This window comes from Eucalyptus grandis, chromosome 3 (assembly GCF_016545825.1).
Source record: "Eucalyptus grandis isolate ANBG69807.140 chromosome 3, ASM1654582v1, whole genome shotgun sequence".
Classification (NCBI taxonomy): Eukaryota; Viridiplantae; Streptophyta; class Magnoliopsida; order Myrtales; family Myrtaceae; genus Eucalyptus; species Eucalyptus grandis.
This window is the reverse complement of record NC_052614.1, coordinates 3,646,220-3,664,946: the sequence shown is the minus strand read 5'-3', so window position 1 is coordinate 3,664,946 and position 18,727 is coordinate 3,646,220. Positions and strand designations below refer to the sequence as shown.

The 18,727-nt window shown below is 39.4% G+C and overlaps 3 protein-coding genes, 1 long non-coding RNA gene, 1 other non-coding gene and 1 pseudogene across 5 annotated transcripts; 5 read left to right on the top strand and 1 right to left on the bottom strand.

Annotated features, from left to right (window-relative positions):
• Positions 1-2,047: 2,047 nt before the first annotated feature.
• On the top strand, positions 2,048-3,404 carry LOC120291536. Its single transcript, XR_005549662.1, has 4 exons — positions 2,048-2,150; positions 2,603-2,654; positions 2,766-2,904; positions 3,145-3,404. It is a non-coding gene; the product is annotated as an uncharacterized LOC120291536 (long non-coding RNA).
• A 345-nt stretch (positions 3,405-3,749) lies between these two features.
• On the top strand, positions 3,750-6,279 carry LOC120291532 (annotated as a pseudogene).
• A 388-nt stretch (positions 6,280-6,667) lies between these two features.
• Positions 6,668-9,708, bottom strand: LOC120291412 (delta(14)-sterol reductase-like). Its single transcript, XM_039308735.1, has 5 exons — positions 9,691-9,708; positions 7,937-8,028; positions 7,284-7,331; positions 6,805-6,925; positions 6,668-6,718 (listed from the first exon to the last, which is right to left on the bottom strand). Exons 1-5 carry the CDS (start codon positions 9,706-9,708, stop codon positions 6,668-6,670), a joined length of 330 nt encoding a protein of 109 aa, XP_039164669.1.
• Positions 9,709-11,663: 1,955 nt separating this feature from the next.
• Positions 11,664-13,493, top strand: LOC104438854 (disease resistance protein RPV1). The gene is made up of 2 exons (XM_039309124.1): positions 11,664-11,860; positions 12,940-13,493. Exons 1-2 carry the CDS (start codon positions 11,773-11,775, stop codon positions 13,491-13,493), a joined length of 642 nt encoding a protein of 213 aa, XP_039165058.1. The 5' UTR covers positions 11,664-11,772.
• Positions 13,494-13,671: 178 nt separating this feature from the next.
• Positions 13,672-17,362, top strand: LOC120291411 (disease resistance protein RPV1-like). Its single transcript, XM_039308734.1, has 3 exons — positions 13,672-14,558; positions 15,197-15,248; positions 15,566-17,362. The coding sequence occupies exons 1-3, from the start codon at positions 13,672-13,674 to the stop codon at positions 17,360-17,362; spliced, it is 2,736 nt and encodes a 911-aa protein (XP_039164668.1).
• A 287-nt stretch (positions 17,363-17,649) lies between these two features.
• On the top strand, positions 17,650-18,552 carry LOC104436134. The gene is made up of 3 exons (XR_005549663.1): positions 17,650-17,710; positions 18,209-18,334; positions 18,478-18,552. It is a non-coding gene; the product is annotated as an uncharacterized LOC104436134 (transcript).
• Positions 18,553-18,727: the final 175 nt, after the last annotated feature.

Genomic DNA, 18,727 nt, shown 5'->3' with positions numbered 1-18,727 from the left:
GACTAAATTGGCCAAAAAAAAAAAAAGTTTAGGACTGAATCCGCACAATTACAATAGGTTTAGGACTTTTTTGGTAATTCTCCCTTCTAACATGCCCGAGCTTCCTCGACAATATCGAAGCTTTTGGTCCTCGGCCGTAATAAGTTGAAAGAGTTGCCAAATTTGTCTAGTTTGAAATTGCTGTCACAGTTAAATATCAAAACTGCCAAGAGCTGACAAAAATCAACGGTCTGGAAGCATTAAAATTCTTAGTACATCTGAGTGTTCTTGGAAGCAAGAAGTTATCCAAATTTGATGGCCTTGGACATGCAGAGTCCTTGAGATACTTGAATATGAGTTCTTCCTTAGTGAATGATGATCTAGTTCGAGGCCTTGACGGATTGAAAAACTTGGACGAGCTAGATGTAAGTGGCTGTCAATACCTTATAAGACCAGACCTTTCGCAATTGACACATCTAAAGCGATTAGAAGCTTATCATTGCCACAATATAGTTGAAATTAAAGGCCTTGAGAGGTTGAAAACATTGGAATTCCTGATTATCCAGAGCTGCACATCCATTGAAACATTACCAGACCTCTCGTGCTTTAATAACCTGACCTATTTGGAGATCTTGGGATGTTCGAAGCTTCGTGATGTTCAGGTTCCTTCAAGTGCCTTTATTTTCTATACTAAATGGATGTTCAGGGCCTAGAGAAAGTCGAATGTGTGTTAAAATGAGGGATTCAACTGCAAGGCCTCAGCAAACCGTCCATCACTGTCGAATTTTGAAAATCCAACGGAACAATGGGGTTGAATTTCGCATGAACTTGTGGAGGTCACATAGCTCCAGGACTCCAAGGCGTCTAGACTCTAAAAGACGTTCAGCGATGCAACTCAGTGGAATCTCGTATGTTCATTGCATCGCTGCGGCAGAGAAGCAATTGATTGATGAAAATAATGCTTCGACAAGTCAAGCACTTCGGCGACGATGTCGGAATGACTCGCCTTTCCTTTCGAAGTTAGATAGAAGCAGGTCACGCTATTCTTTGTCGAGATGTATTGCCAATTTCATCAGCATTTCATAAATTTGGTAAGACGATTTTTCTTGATAGCCTGCTGTTGTACTTTTGTCTCTGAATTAGTTCGAGGAATGGAGACGCTGGCCTGGATTTTTTTTTTTTTGGTGGTCGATCTGGCCTGGAAGTTGACGCGATGCTTCAGGGGAAAAATCAAAGAAGTTCTCCACAGGTGAAAAAAATCGTAAAAATGATAAGGAGTTCAGATTCTTTTTTTTTTTTGGGTCAGAAAATTTCAGTTTCCTTTACGTTGAAATCGAACATGAAAATAATTTTCGTGGACCAAAAGGCCCTTACAACTTAAATTCGGATTTTCTAGTTCTTTTCTTTAATTTGTATCTTTTACATTGGGCCAAAATACTTAATATCCAAAATTTTAAATTTCCTGATGAAAGAGGAGAGGAAAAGGTCGATAATTTCTTTTTATCTTCTTTCCATTTCATAAAATAATTAGGTCGAATTTAATCATTTTCCAATCAAAATATTTTCACTTAATATGTCATCATTTTCCACCTTAATTTTTCTTTTTTTATATCCCATATTGAACGTAGGTTTGTGCTTATTAGTATTGACCTAGTCCACTGTTAGCTGTTCCAATTAGTATCAGAATCAAACATATCCTCAACTTAAACCAGAATCACAGCACAATCAAAATATCCGCATGAGAAGCATTAACTTCTATTGTTGACTAGGAGTATATGACATAAATGCTTGCTTATGCTTCCTAAAAATTGTCACTTTCTAATTAGTGCATAGGCCTGATTAGCTACCTTTGGTCGTCTGCCAACATTTCCTTTGTGTAATTTTACTTTTGATTTTCGTATTAGGTGAAGTCACGTTTGGAATATACAAGCAAAATGCTCAGGCTATATTATCGACTTATTTGAGCATAATGAATAAGTTCCTCCCTTGCTCTCAACTGACCCTTTCTTCCACTTCTCATTAAGAATTGTACGGCAATTGGTAACAGCCTGTGATAGATTGCATTTTGGAGAGTGCAGATTGATGGAAATCGCCCAAAGATGTGGTTTTCAGTGAAGTAGACTCACTGCCGTCAAGGATCCAAAAAGATAAAGCAAAAACAACAAAACTAGGTATGAGTAATATCATCCGAAGTGCAATTGGGATCGCTCTCCTTTGATACTTCAATTGTGAGTCTATTTTTCTTTTCCTAGAAGTGTGAGGTCACCAATTTTTAGAGGGAAATGAAGGATACTGACTTCCACTCATTGACTGAAAGGATGTGTTGATGTAGAATTAGCAATAGCAACTAAGTAGCAAAGCTTCGGAAAGTACAGCCAACTTTAAATGATTCGAAGGATGAGTTACTTCTCATGGAATTCTAGAAACACAATTCAAAGCATTAGTTTTGCTTAACTGAAGGAAGTGCTGTCGAATGACTGGTAAGGAATGTATTGTAGGACAATTATTATCTTGGATGAGACAAGTCCTTTTGTGAGGTTTCTATCCAAAGAAAAGGGTTGATGTTCATGAATGTCGATTTTCTTAATCCCAATGTCTTGTAAGCCTGTGACATTTCTTTCAGGGAACCCTGTATCTGATCTCACAGCCATCAAATCAGGCAACTAAAAAAAGAGGTACTTCAGCATACTATACATTTATCCTTGTCCCTAGTTTGAAAGCTACATCATGGATCTGCAGAGTTTTCATTAATATCTGCACTATATTCTTGCCTTATTTTGCTTTAGCATTCTATAGGGTAAATGGCAGGGAATACCTACAAGGTTAAATAATATTCCTTACTCTAGAGGAATCAGGACATATTTCTATGACGATGTGCTTCAAGCTATGCAGAGAGCCATATATGATGGAAAAACAAGACTAAAGGTAGGATATTCGCCTTTGATACTGTTTTCATTGGTCTGAATTACTTGAAGAAAGAAACTAACGAGAGATTTAGATTTCCTAAGTCTATATGTTTATTTGTTTTTATAATTCCACAATCATGACTTCCAGATACTTAAAATCAAGCCGATCCTCTTTTTACTGATAAAGAAGGAATCCAAAGCTGGGAATTTAAGGGGAACTTCCTACTCGAAAGATTTACCCTGTTTCATCTTATTACAGTTCTCCTCATCAAAATATGCATGTTACTCCCAAAGCCAAACTCATGCTGCTCTTCTCGTGAACATTTCAGGTAGAAATTAATATCCCAGAGCTGAACCCAGAAATGATAAGATGATTGTATGAGAACATTTGGTCCTTCGTCAAACAGATAATATGAATTTAACCATATTTTAGTAATGCAATCTGGACAGGATGTTTATAGAATAGGTACTCTGATGGAACTTGTCAGAGTTATTGCTCTTTCATTGATGGAAAACGTGTTAAGGTAAATTTGACTTAGTTCTTTTGCCTCTCCTGTAGTCAGATTTGGTGTTGATTACCCGCTTATATTCATATTTGTTAGAAAATCATCTCATGCAGGTTTGTGTTCAAGCGTCCATGGGAGAAGGTACTCTCAATGGAATGCCACTGCAGCTTGCTGGTAGTGGCAAGATATTGGAGTTCATAGATTTGGGAGATCATGGTGCATTAGGAACCTTTGTCAAGATTGGATCTATAGGTATATGGTCGGGGAAATTGAGTTTATCTAAAATAGGTGATCATACCATTGACTACTTCTCTCCTTGGTCATTGGCGGACAAGGTGGTGGTAGTCATAGTACTTGCAGAGATCCAAATATATAGACTCTAAAGAATCCAAGTATACATGGTGTGGGACTTCCAAGTTCCTCTCTGACATCCAACCCCATGCAGGAATTTAGCCCAACATGTGATTAGTGCATACTTTCAACTTTCAACCTTGTGTTCTCTTCCTTTTTCGACTCATGGGGGCTTAAAATTTAAATGTTTATGATAGTGAGAGGGCTCATATATCAATCTCGTATGCTCAGATGGTCGTTGCATTAGATGCATTGGATGTTAAATTGCTATTCCACCTCTGATCCATAGCAGCATTTCTATCATTAGCTTATGTCGCTTTTAAGAGCCATTTCACTGGGCAATCATTTCACAATGTGTAGCTTTACTAAGCCTTAAATCTAGGTTGACGAGCAAGATGACATTTTTATCTTAGTGGCTCCTCAAAATGCTGTGGGTAACTGTATCATCGATGTAAGAGCTTGATAGCAAGTGTTTCATTAATCCTTTCGCAATTATGTCCATTTTATGACATATGCCGCAACTATATGGTCAAGCACCACTTGATTTTGAGATTGCAGGATCTCAGGGGCATGACTGAATCTGCTGGTATGCGTACAGTCATCCTCATCAATCCTAGGCTTAAGGTTTGTCCCGAAATTTTCTGTTGAGTTGAACACTTTCATTGCTTGGGTTATGACTCTAATTGCACTTAGCGAGATATTTAGCTAATGAATGTTGATAAATATCCATGTTTCTGTCAGATAATGTCCTACAAGTGAGGCTGCAGCCATATCCAGCAGCTGGTCATTATTTGGTCAGTACAAAAACAGAGACTAGTCGAAATCATCTCTCAGTCATGTTTCGTTGTTTTACAGAGTCACAGAGGTAAGCTATTCTTCAAACAAAAATCAGCCAAAATCTTGTATAAAATGACCCCAAGAAACTGAACAATTTCTTCAAAGTAATGCTTGCATGTTATTACCATTCTTAATCCATCGCTTAACATTTTGTCTGCAGACCTGCATCCAGTGTTTTAGCAGAGTCTGCAACAAATGTTTTGCCTCTTTCTAATGAGCATGGCTCTTTTTCTCCGGGATTTACCAAGTTCCAGTGGTATCATGCAAGTACAATGTTAATATGGGGAAACAAAATGGATATAGATTTGAACTGATTCTCTTTATCTTGAAACTTGTTTTGAAGACTATGGGACGAAACAAGAGACTGGAGTATGCTGCATCATTTGAGAATTGCTATTTCTTCCGGCTTCTCTATTATGCAGGAACTCAATACCCAATTATGGATGCTCTCAGGTAAATTTCCCCTCTCTCTGACACATACCTCATATTAAAGAGCCATGCCCGTGCAGAAGTACTGTTTGAGCACAATGAATGATTGAATTTGCATGCAATAAAGCAAGAATCAATCAAGATTTGGCCTTGGGGGTGGCCCGTCCTTACCACCAGAGGTCTTCCCTTTTCTGCTTTCTCCATCCCCTTGCCTAGCCAAAGAAAAAGGACAACGCAGAAGAATTGCTAAGCTTTCTCAGAATGAAAGCTGCGTGTGGAAGTATGCATTTCCTTCTGGATGCATGAAAAAGTGATTCTCGATGGTGTGCAAAACATTATCTTATCTATCAATGGTGTAGATGTCAAGACATTGGAACTCTCCAGAAATTGTTTATCTGTTCTTTCAATTAGATTGTTGGCTAACTTCAAAGGTCTATTGGTTTGCCTGGTAGCTGAGCCTGAACGTGTAGTATGTTGGAAGTAAGAATCGTCGATTCTTGTTTCACTGAGGCAAGAATCAGACGAACATTACGTCATATATCATTGATATGTGTCGAGAGGCGAATGCTTATGCTTTTGCTTCATATTTCAGTTTCATCAATATCTCTCAGCTTCAAAGAGCTTCATCTCTGCATAAATCAAAATTGGAGTTGCTGCAGTTTTCAATGAAGTTGAATGACACATAAATTCTTCATTGCAGGATGTCCTACCCCTACCCTTCGAATTGTACAAAAGAGTCGATCAGCCATCTGGGAAGGAAGAGTATATCTTGCTTTCAACATTCGATGGAAGACCAAGTAGTGATGAAGTCAACGATGCCTTCCTTGGGAAACCGAGGTTAGTATTGTCTTGAATCTTCTCCTTCCCTTTGTCTTCCCAGTCTCAGCTTGACTTATTGATCACGTCTTATGGTTTTGTAAATCACTTGCAGAAATCAAGTCAAGAACACATCCGGAATATGGTAAGAATCAATCACTACGTGTGACTTGCCATTCGTTAATCATGAGCTTTTCTAAATATCAAAACCTTAAACCGTGTGTTGCAGTTTCTTGAGCCGTATACTGCAGTAGACAGGAAGCTGCGCATAAAGCACGACTTTACTTCTCCGCCCCGATGAATCCATAAGCTCGCCCAATGAATTCCATTCTTTGTGTATAGAGTATCTTTAAATAAATGTCCGAATAATCGGGTTGAATGATTTTGTGCCGTCATAAATTACGAGACAACGGTTGGTACAAAAATTCTCTTGATGCTAACCGCAATATGGTTCCATATGCACGGTACATAGCATGCAATTCACATATCTCTCCGATGAGCATGTTAGAATTAATGCAAGTTAACAGGTTCCATGGCCCAAGCCCAGCATACTAAAGGTTGAAAGAACACATGGCGAAAATGAAGAGATTTTAGAAGCATAACTGTTTGCTAAACTAAAGCAGCCCATATAGCAGGCCAGTTCATAAATGAGCATTGCAGCATTTCCTAAATGTTCTAAAGAGATGCCGTATTAGCCTAGAGTACAGTTGAGTGGAGTCATAAGTGAAGATAAAAGCTCCTACTTTTAAGCAGCAATGTGGTTTCTTAAAAGAAAAAACCAGATGACGCAGAGACAACTTCAGCGTGCACTTGAAGGATTGCAGAGACAGACAAGTTATGCACTTACGTGGAAGTCATATACTCCTCGTACACAAAGTAGTCCAGGATATATAACTGTTAAAAAAAGAAGAACTCTTAGATAAAGGAAGTCGTAAAACTGACTTAGTTAAAAGATGCTAAAGAGATCATCGTAAAATTACCACACAGAATAATTGATAAAGGATCATTGATAGGCTCAAGTTGCCATCTTGGACACTTCTAGCTAGAACTGACAAATTGATAAGAAGCCATCCCATCATACCTGCTCGTACAAAGAAAAACCTACAGAAGACATATTTTACAAATAAAAGTTAAAACATCCGGTACCAGTGACGGAAAGATCAACAACCATATATAATGTTAAAGTGAGATTAAATTCAGAGTAAGATCCCCATAAGCAGCCATGTAGTTTCATGTTATGAAAAAGGATATACTGGTGCAATTAGCAGCCTCTGGACAGTCAAGTGAGAGAACACGGAGAAATGCTGAACCTCACAGACTTATGAAAGACGACACGTGGTCTAGAAAGCACTAATGATGTGATTATAAGTCAGTCCACACAAGAAATTATGCACATGGACATATACAAGTACTTTAGATATCAGTATAACAATGAATGTGACTGGAAAAGTTTGCATACTTGAGGTCTATCCCAATAAATTGAGGATTCAGCTGTATTCCAAACCACCTGTAAATTATATCATTAGCAACATCAGATGGTGACCAGTATGCTGTTCAAGGAAACAAATATAGAAACAGCCACACATTTCACAGAAGACCAATACATATTTTCCTCATTAAGAATAACTTTCAGGTGAAGCGATGATGGACACCTGTGCAATTTACCAAGTCATGCAAATAAATGACCATGGACATGGACAAAAGATGAATTTTGTCTTTGTTCATGCAAGATACCAACAGAAAATGGTACCTCAACATCATATTTTCGTCTCACAAGATGGCAATTGATGTACATATACAAGGAAGAAATCAACAGTCCTGAAAGAAATTGTGATAAAAAAATTTAGAGAACTGAGCTAGATCACTGGTTTTTAATCCTCGTAGTTGTAGAGTATAATCACTAGAAAATGATGACAATTGTTGCATATTAGGTGCAAAGAAAGGAGGAATACTTCCTAGAATTCGCCTATTCCTTGTATACTTACAACTTACAAGTGGCAATCATGTTTTTTAGAAGATAAGAATATCATACGGATAGACTTGAGATTAGAAGCATAGAAAGCGAATCAAATTAATTACCAGGCCACAATTTCTGAACTGAAAAACACGTACAAGTCATGAATGAGGTTTCCTGACAGGTGAGGCTTTAGGGAGGAACTGTCACTAGTCGAATTGCACCCAGCAGCGTAGAGTACTAACGTAACCTGGCAACAGGAATCACAAAACATTGTGCAGAGCAAAATGATTGGGAGACAAAAACAGCTATTCCCTCTTTCTTGTCCTGATAAATAGAGCAACCTTCTTAGTGTCAACGGGAAGAGAGATTTAAACTGCTAAAATTGCCTTTCAGAAGCAGCATAAGCAAGAAGAAAAGCAGACAATTTTTGTATTGCCATGGTTTAACATTTAAAAGAGCAAGACAAGGAAATTCTGGAGTGTAGCTTGAACAATCAATTTATTGACAAACTCAACAAACTTAATGGAAGTTCATATATCTTCAGGCATTGGAGCACTTCCACAAAACAATTAAAACAGCTAGCTTTTGTGCTTTGGTAATTAATGGAGGAGACATCATTAGGACAATTTTTGTATTCTATTTATCGTTTCAAATACAAATTTCATCCAAATCCTTTCATTTGCTTTTAACCTAAAACACGTGTACATGTGTTGACAGAACTCCATTAAAAGTTACAATCAATGGAAACTTATTTTAACTCTAGCTAAATAGTACCCTGTGCATATGTCAGAGAACATCAGAAAAGGTAATTTCCTAGCATTCTTTGGTTCTTTCTTTTCCTAGCATATATCAGAGAACATAAGAAAAGGTTATTTCCTAGTTTCCATCTACGCTGATGATGCAAACATTGCTAGTGAAAATTATCAATACACAAACTCACGGTTGATTATGCAGCTTATTTTACATGATGAGCATCATGTGATACCAAATTACTTTGCTTAAATGGAGGCTCAGCACATACTGATTCATTTCTGGCTCAAACCAACGGTATTGTTGTGTTACCAAGAGTCTTCCTTCCCCATATATTTTGCTTGATAAGGTGCTGTGTTGATGCACCCACCAATCTATGAACTTTTGGTGCACAATGGCATGTGCATCACTTAAAAAAGGTGCTCATCATTGTCTAGGATGCCATTTCAAGGAAGAATGCAAGTACCAATCACAAACATATGCTAGCAAATTCAATGTTTTGACACTAAAATACTTTCTATGGTCTTTTTTTCTGTACCGCTCTCTTCTCATACATTCTCAACTGAAGCTACCTGATTGGCAATAGTGAAAATGAACAGCCAAGAAGCCTACTTTATTTAACTTAACATGTGTTGATGAGATATGGAGAACCAGCTTCCCCACATAAAGTTTCTCTCCCGTTCTCCGAAAGAAACTTGACAACTTGGCTTAATCGGTCTTTGAATTGCTAACAAATTGAAACTAATCAAATGTGCTTGATTTCATTTTGTACTATGGTTCAATCGGTCTTTCAATTATTCTATCTAGCAAGCCCAGACAACCTCTCCTTGATTTCATTTTTAATTTCACGTGAATTACTAACAAATTGAAACTATGCAAAAGTGCTCGCATTGCTGTGATGGACGAGAGGTGAACCATGAAAAGGATTGAAGCGCAAAGGGACCTTTTGACATCCAGTATCATTATTACTTCCATGGAAGAAACGGCCAGAGGTCTTGCCGCAAAAAAGTTCAACAAAAGAAGTATCGACCGTCTCTATAAGCCCTTTATTTTCATTAAAACGGATCAAAAAATTGATTAATGAGAAAGAGCATGAGCATTCTCGTTCTAAGTTTTTTTTTTTATCGGTCCTACTTTCTAATCCTATTCTAACACTCACTCTCGGACTTTTTGCCATTGCCTCAGAAATAGCGTGAGAGTAAACCCACTCTTGAAATGAAATCGTCCCCACCCCAATTCCCCCTGATAATGTGGGGATTTGAACCCCCCAACCTCCCCCTTCCAAGTTGGAAAGGTGACCACTAGGGCGAACCCCCAGTGGTTATTCTCCTTCTAAGTTTGGCATCCACAAAGTGTTCACACGAATTTATCATTGTCTCCATTCATACTACGATTCAAATCGACCCGTCATAATCCAATTGTTTTACATATTACCAAAACCAAAAGAAACTTATCCAAAGAGAACCATAATCCTAGATTCGGATCAATTCTTTGTTCAGATTCGGACCTTTTTTTTTAGTGACATCACTATGCAAAGGTGTTTTTCTTTTGTCCTTTCCTTCTCACTCGACGTCTTAGCTTTTGCACATTTTTCTCCAATGAAGAGGCCACGAACTCATCACTAACAATTTCACAACTTGAATTTGAAAATGTCTCGACAGATCGCCACGCACGAGGCCTTTCAAAAATCAAAAGGAGAGGGGATAAGTGTTGGGGCCCAATTGGAGTAGCATTAATAAGGTTTTTAAACCCTTAGTTATCCAAACACCAAAAAAAAAAAACATAAAAAACTAGCACTACGTATGATTTATGTTGGTGTGACCAACGGACTCTGTTTTTGCGGATGAGCACATGCCTCATGCCGCCGGCTCTCTCCTACCAAAATGAAAAGGCCACGAACGAAGGTGTTTTTCTTTTGTCCTTTCCTTCTCACTCGACGTCTTAGCTTTTGCAAATTTTTCTCCAATGAAGAGGCCACGAACTCATCACTAACAATTTCACAACTTGAATTTGAAAATGTCTCGACAGATCGCCACGCACGAGGCCTTTCAAAAATCAAAAGGAGAGGGGACAAGTGTTGGGAGCCAATTGGAGTAGCATTCATAAGGTTTTTAAACCCTTAGTTATCCAAACACCAAAAAAAACATAAAAAACCAGCACTACGTATGATTTATGTTGGTGCGGCCAACGGACTCTGTTTTTGCGGATGAGCACATGCCTCATTCCGCCGGCTCTTTCCTACCAAAATGAAAAAAATAATAGGAAAAAATAAAAATAAGCGCGTGACCAAGTTCGACGCACCCACGGCAGCACCCATGCTCCCCCTCTCTGCGCCGTCGGATCCGCCTCCCCATCGACGGCCACTACGTTCCTGTCGGTTTCGTGAAGAGGAGGAGGTATGTACTATGTAGTAGGCTTCTCCACCCCCACCAAAACGCGAGCCGCAGAGGAGAGAAGAAGAAGGGAGAACGAGGCGGGGCTGGGGAAAAGGAGAAAAGGAGGGCCGGGCGGGCCCAGCCCTGACCCGGCCCTATTTAGTTTGCCACTTTTTTTAACAGTAATAATAATTCTTAATAATAAAAAAAAAATTAATGATGATTTTCAAAAGAAAATTAATAATTTTCATTAGTAATGCAAATATTCTTAATGCTCATAAGCGATGCAATTTATTGAAAATAATCTTTTTATTTAAAGGTTAAAATTATCTCCTAATTTTCAACGCGATTAAATTATAAGTAAAAAGATTAAATTCAGACGTCAACGGGTATCAAGGAAAAATATTGTATATGCAAGTGGTGTCACGTCATTTTCACTCATTCAATGAGCGACACGTGTCATACGAGGGGGCGATGGAGTGTGAGAGAAACAAGAGGCTCCGTCTTTCACTCTCCGATTTCCGGTAAGAAGTGGTGGGCCCCAGCCACAGCTGGATCCAGTCAACCAAAGGAAAAGGGCATCATTTTTTTTTTTTTTGGTCCAACGGAAAAGGGCATCATGACTCGAAATACACGACAAATGAAGTTTGTCAAAAAGCAAAAGGACGCCCCCTTCACCAGTCGAGCCTCTTCACGCAACGACTGACCCTCGGTCATTCTTCATTTATTCGTCTTCTTCTTCTTTTCCCCCTCTTGAAGTAGAAATCGTGAAAAACCCAGCTCCGCATGGTCATCTTCTTGAGCAGAGCCCGAATTTACGCATTTTTATTCTTTCATACAAGCAGAAGGACTCGGTTCAAGAGTTGATGGAGGAGCGAAAAATGAAACGGGTCTCATCTTGGCCCTTATCCAATTTTGACCAGAACAACAAAGAGATCACACATCGAAAAGCAGATGATAACCTATGTAGTATAGATACGGCGACACAGATACGTGATACGACATGACACGATATGCGACACGTCATTTCTCAAAAAGTAAAGAATTTGGACATGTTCCGACACGTTAAATATTAAATAAATATTTTTATTTTTAATTAATTTAATTCAAATTCACAAATAAATAAATAAATAAAGAGTTTATAATGAATTTATACTAATAATATTAATAAATCTTACACCTTTTTTATTTCATTATCCCAAATTTATATTTATTTTTCGAAATCCCTCCCTCCCCCTAAATTTACTTTTATTTTTAATCTCATTTATTTATTTTTCTGATTAAAAAAAAAAAAAAACTTCCATTAGAGTCCACCCCACTCTCTTCTTTTCCTTATCCATTTCCCTCCACCTCCAAATTTATTTTCCTTTCCCTCTCACAATCGTCCATTTCCCCCGTCCATTTCCCCCATCTGTCCGTCACTTTCCCTCCCCCAAAATAGGTACCCATAGACCCCACTTTTTTTAATTACTTTTGAGTTTCTCAGAAACCCTACCTCCTTTTACTCCTCCTCCTCGCCGCTCGCGACCCTTCCTCTTCTCCTCCTCCCTCCTTGCCGCTCGCCGCACGACCTCCTTCCTCGCCGGTCGCCGCTCCTCGCCGCACGCACGACCCCTTCCTCGCCGCTCGCTGCACGACCCCTTCCTCGCCGCTCGCCGCTCGCTGCTCCTCGCCGCACGCACGACCCCCTTCCTCGCCGCTCGCCGCTCGCCGCACGACCGCCTTCCTCTCCTCTTCCTCTCACCTTTGGTCCTTTCTCCTTCGCAGCTGCAGCCCCGTCGGATCCATCGTAGCATCACAGGGTCGGCCCTCGCCTCAGTCTATGCTCGGCCGTCTCTCGCCGTCGCTCACGGTCTGCTCCCTCCCGGACACGCGTGTCGAAACGTGTCGGGCAAAGGTTGACCACGTGTCGGGTTTTCCGACACGCGTTGACCGCGTGTCCGACCGTGTCCGAGCGTGTCGACGTGTCCGACACGCTCCGACACGTGTCGGACACGACACGGAAGCACGGACAACGTGTCCGTGCTTCATAGATGATAACGCTGCGCCTAGCTCGTCCGCCACTCCAAAAGGAAGTAACATCTATGACGTGTTCTTGAGCTTCAGAGGTATGGACACTCGCAAAACTTTTGTGGATCACCTCTACAACGGCCTCGTCGATGCTGGAATCTACGTGTTCAGAGACGACGATGAGCTTCACGAAGGCGAGAAGATCGACAACAACCTTCTCCAGGCCATTAAGAATAGTAAGATCTCCATTCCGGTTCTCTCTCAGAATTACGCTTCGAGCAAATGGTGCCTTAAAGAGCTCGTTCAAATGACTGAGTGCATGAAGAACAACGGACAAGTTGTTTTGCCCATATTTTACCGGGTTGAACCAACCGATGTACAACACCAAGAAGGGAGCTTTGGAGAGGCTTTCTTCCGTTCAAGTGGGAAGTATTCTGAGGAAGAAGTTGCCGAATGGAAACAAGCACTCCACGAAGTGGGTTCTATAAAGGGATGGGAATCGGAGAAAACTGCTAACGGGTATTTCATTTTCTATAGAAACCTTATTTTATTTCTTTTAACCGGATCTTGCTTGTAGAGGAGGCTATTCTATCGTGTGTTTCACAACTTGTGCTTGCTCTTTTTACTTGTGCTTGCTTTTTTAACTCTTATAAGCTGTACTATAGTAATAATGAGATATAACAGGATATGATTGTTCTTCTAATGCATTTTAGCTTGAATGCTTTATAAACAGCTTCGAAGGAAAATTGGTGAAAATGGTTGTCAAAGCAGTTTCGAAAAAGTTAAAAGAGGCCTTTCAGCTGGTTGCTACCAAACAACTTGTCGGAATTGATGAGACTGTGGCAGATATTCTAAGATCGCTGGATGGTAACCCCAGTGCTACCCAAATTGTTGGTATTCATGGAATGGGGGGTATTGGTAAGACAACTTTAGCCAAGGTCGTCTACAATAAGCTCTGCGACCAATTTCAGCATCATAGTTTCATTGCGGACATTCGAGAATTCTCGCGACACAATGGCATTTTATGTTTGCAGAAGCAATTAATATGGGATATACAGGGAACAAAGGATGAAGTGCCAAACTACGATGTAGCAATTAGGATCCTAGAATCTAGATTTACACTTAAGAAAGTCCTAATTCTTTTAGATGATGTGAATAACCATTATCAACTAAAAGCATTAATTGGGAAACATGACTGGTTTGAGAGGGGAAGTAGGATAATCATTACCACTAGAAACATGTCTATTCTTGATGATGCTGAGGTGAACTACAAGTACGACCTCAATGTAATGGTTAAGTCTTTGAAATTTTGTAGTGTACATGATTTGAACTTGTGTAGTGGACATGATTTTCGGAGGAACTCTCCTACACGTGAATTCAAGTCTCTTTCTCATGATGTCATATCTATTATTGGAGGGCTTCCCTTAGCTCTCGAGGTTGTAGGTTCGATGAAAAGGTTGAGGAAAGTACCGCACAAGGAAGTGCAAGAGAAGTTGAGGATAAGCTATGATACATTGAATGATGAGGAAAAAGAGATATTTTTGGATATTGCTTGTTTCTTTATTGGAACTGATTTAAGAATTGCATCCTACATGTGGGAAGCCTGCAATTTTTATCCGAGCATGGGGATTGAAACATTGAGGTTTATGTCACTAATAAAAATTGGAGATAATCACAAGTTGAAAATGCATGACCAACTGAGAGACCTTGGTAGGGAAATTGTTCATCAAGAAAATCGAAAGGCACGTATGTATCAAAGTAGGTTGTGGACCCATGAGGAAGCTTAGAAGCACTTCAGAGAAAAAGGTAATTGTTACCTCTATTTTTTTCTACTCTCTTTTTTGCATGAATTCTTTCAATTGGAATCAATTTTAGACCCTACAACCGAGATTATTCTCCTTATATTATTTCCTTGATGTGGTTAGGATGAAATGTTCTTAGCATTTATACATGGTAGACATTTCTTATTTAGCTAAGGAAAATAAATTTTTGGGTTTAAACAATAAGCTCCCTGCTCATTAGTGGTTACTTATGCACTTGGTGTCTGTACCAATTCATTCTAAGTTGTTATTCGAGTCATCATGCTTTTCCCCTTGAAATGACCGATTGCACTGATTCTATAATCGAATAAGAGAAGGAAAAGGGAGAAATAACTTAAACCAAAGAAGAGAAGATATCGAAACGAATACATAAAATGTTTCGCCATAACTTCGGCACTATAGAACAAAGGCAAAGTGATATCGGTCCATTGTTAGTTGATTTGGTGCAACATATGTGCAGGAAATTGAAAAAATTCACGTTGAGGCCCTTCGTCTTGACAGATGCATCTCAGGCACAAAAGTCACAGCTGAACAATTTGAAAAACTACCGAATTTAAGGTTCCTTCAAGTGGATGCTGGAAATCCGATTGGAGATTCCAAAAGCTCGCTTCCTAAGTTGCGATGGCTTATGTGTACCGGATCCAGTATAGACATGGCTACTGGTTTTCATCTAGAGAAATTAGTCATATTTGATTTATCATCAAGTGGCATTTCAAAGCTTTGGAAAGGATAGAGTCATCTCAAGGTCAGACAGGGAGCATATTGTCTTATCTTTTGGTTTGTAATGACTTATTCTTAGCGAAAAATTATTGGTCACTTTGTTTTGCAGGTGGCAAAGGAGTTGAAAGTTCTAAAACTTAAATTTTGCTACAATTTAAAAGTTACTCCTGATCTCTCAACTTTTCGGAATTTAGAGATATTAATCTTTGCAGACTGTTTTCGACTAAAGCAAATTCACCATTCTATCGGAGAAGTCAGGAGCCTCATTTCTTTGGACTTATCGGAATGTGGGCATCTCCAAGTGCTCCCGAGAGAAATGGGCAAACTGAAAGAACTTAAGGAACTGAACATAGACAAGACTGCCATAGAGGAAATTCCTCCATGTATAGGTTCTTTGAAGAAGCTAGAGATACTTCATGCCCGTGGTTGCAAGTCATTGGTTAGACTTCCCGACTCAATTGGCCATCTCATAAATTTGTCAACCCTTTGTGTCCGTGGTTGCAAGTCATTTGTTAATCTTCCCGACTCAATTGGCCATCTCATAAATTTGTCGACCCTTTGTGCCCATGGTTGCACGTCATTGGTTAATCTTCCCAACTCAATTGGCCATCTCATAAATTTGTTGACCCTTGAGTTGAATGTGTGCATCAGTTTGGCTGAACTTCTAGGGAGCATTGGATCTCTTCTTAAATTGCAGTGCCTGAAACTAGGTGATGGGGAGAAAATTTTTTATTGGCAAGAAGGAATTATTTTTCGCTTAAATGGCGTCCCCCATACACCAATTGGGCGTTCGACAACGTTTTGTCCACTTAGATGGGACTGTATGAGCATTCGGGAATTACCCGAATCCATTGGGGATTTGCAGAACTTGAAAATTTTGGATATTAGTACAAGTAAACTGAGTAATTTACCAAGTACTATAGGCAAGTTGGGCAACCTCGAAGAATTGCATGCCTCATCTTGCACGAGTCTAGCAGGGGAATTTCCTATAAATGGGTTGTCTTCACTAAAGATCCTTGTATTAAGTTGGACGGGTGTTTCTGGCTTCTCCGACTCATTGGATAAGCTTTCTCATCTTGAAAAACTTGACTTATGCGGCTGTGAGAAGCTTCAATCACTGCCAGAAATTATGAGTAAGCTGCCTTCTCTGCAACACCTTCGGTTAATTTGTTGCAACAAACTTCAGTCGCTGCCAGAGCTTCCTAGCTGTTTAACAGTTCTGGAAGTCACCTGTCAGCTTCGCATATTGCCTCAACTTTTTCACCTGATCCATCTAAAAGAGCTCACTGTTTACAAATGCAAATTGCTGGAATCCATACCAAAGCTTCCCTCGGCAATATCGAAGCTTTTTATCTACGGCTGTGATGAGTTGAAAGGGTTGCCAAGTTTTTCAAGTTTGAAATTGTTGTCAGAATTAGATATCCAAAACTGCTGTGAGCTGACGGAAATCAAGGGTTTGGAAGCATTAAAATCCTTAGTACATCTAAGTGTATTTGGAAGCGAGAAGTTATCCAAATTTGACGGCCTTGAATATGCAGAGTCCTTGGGATACTTGGATATGAGTTTTTCCTTAGTGAATGATGATCTAATTCGAGTTCAAGGCGTTGACAGATTGAAAAGCTTGGAGGAGCTGGATATACGTTCTTGTGAGTACCTTATAAGACCAGACCTTTCCCAATTAACACATCTGAAGCAATTACATGCTAAATACTGCCACAATCTAGTTGAAATTAAAGGTCTCGAGAGATTGGAAAACTTGGAATGCTTGGATATCGAGCGGTGCACGTTCATTGAAATATTACCAGACCTCTCGTGCTTCAATAACCTGGAATATTTGAACATAGTAGGATGTTTGAAGCTTCGTGATGTTCAGGGCCTAGAGAAAGTCGGATATGTGCACAAATGAGGGATTCAACTGCAAGGCCTCAGCCAATCGTCCAGGTCTGTCAAATTTCTAAAGATGTAATGGACTGATGAGGTTGGATTTCCCATGAACTTGTGGAGATCACGGAGCTCCAGGACTCCAAGGTGTCTAGACTCTAAAAAGACTCGGCGAAGCAACCTAGTGGAATCTCGTATGTTCGTTGCACCGCTTGGGCAGAGAAGCAATCAGTCGATGAAAATAATGCTTCAGCGAATCGAGCACTACGGCTACAATGTCAGAACGATTCGCGTTTTCTTTCGAAGTTAGAAGCAGGACGCACTATTCTTTGTCGAGATATATGGCCAATTTCATCAGCATTTCGTAAATTTGGTAAGACGATTTTCTTGATAGCCCGCTGTGGTACTTTTGTCTTTTAATTAGTTCAACAAATGGAGAAGCTGGCCTGGAAGTTTTTTAATTTTTTTGGTGGTCGATCTGGCCTGGAACTTTTTTTTTGGTTGGTGGCCTGGAACTTGACGCGATGCCTCAGGGGGAAAATCGGAAAATTTCAGTTTTCCTTTACATTGAAAACGAACACCAATAATTTTCATGAACCGAACGGGCGCTTACAACTTAAATTCGAGTTTTGTAGTTCTTTTCTTTGATTTGTATTTTTCATATTGGGCCAAAATACTTAATATCCAAAATTTTAAATTTTCTGATTAAAGAGGAGAGGAAAAGGTCGATGATTTTCTTCTTTTTGTCTCCTTTCCCTTTCGCAAAATAATTGGGTCGAATTTAATCATTTTCCACTCAAAATAGTTTCACTTAATCTGTCATCAATTTCTACCTGAATTTTTCATTTTCTATATCTCATATTGTACTTAGGTTGTTTTGATTGGTGTTGACCACTATTAATTGTTCCAGTTCGCATCTCAGTCAAACGTTATCTTCAGCTCACACCAGAATCACTGCACAATCAGAAAATCCGCATGGCAAACTTTAGCACTGTTGGTGAGTAGGAGTTTATGACACATATGCCTGCTATGCTTAGTGAATACAGTCACTTTTGTAATTAGTGCATAGGCCTGATTAGCTACTTTTGGTCATCTACCGACATTTCCTTTGTGTAATTTCACTTTTGATTTTTGTATTAGGTGAAGCCACGCTTGGAAATATACAAGCAAAATGCTCAGGCTATTTTATCGACTTACTTGAGCGTAATAAATAAGGTCCTCACTTGCTATCGACTGACTCTTTCTTCCACTTCTCATCAAGAATTGTATGGTAATTGCTGATGACCTGTCATGGATTGCATTTTAGAGAGTGCAGATTGATGGAAATCGCCCCAAAGATGTGGTTTTCAGTGAAGTAGACTCAGTGCTATCAAGGGTCCAAAAAGTTAAA

Coding starts and splice junctions, on each gene's coding strand:
- LOC120291412 (XM_039308735.1), bottom strand. Junction 7,332..7,936: donor GGAAACCTCATTCATGACTT/GTACGTGTTTTT, acceptor TATAATTTACAG/GTGGTTTGGAATACAGCTGA. Junction 6,926..7,283: donor TTTATTGGGATAGACCTCAA/GTATGCAAACTT, acceptor TGTCTTCTGTAG/GTTTTTCTTTGTACGAGCAG.
- LOC104438854 (XM_039309124.1), top strand. CDS start 11,773: ATGGAGGAGCGAAAAATGAAACGGGTCTCATCTTGGCCCTTATCCAAT. Junction 11,861..12,939: donor GATCACACATCGAAAAGCAG/ATGATAACCTAT, acceptor CGTGCTTCATAG/ATGATAACGCTGCGCCTAGC.
- LOC120291411 (XM_039308734.1), top strand. CDS start 13,672: ATGGTTGTCAAAGCAGTTTCGAAAAAGTTAAAAGAGGCCTTTCAGCTG. Junction 14,559..15,196: donor ATGGGGATTGAAACATTGAG/GTTTATGTCACT, acceptor ACATATGTGCAG/GAAATTGAAAAAATTCACGT. Junction 15,249..15,565: donor TCTTGACAGATGCATCTCAG/GCACAAAAGTCA, acceptor TTTGTTTTGCAG/GTGGCAAAGGAGTTGAAAGT.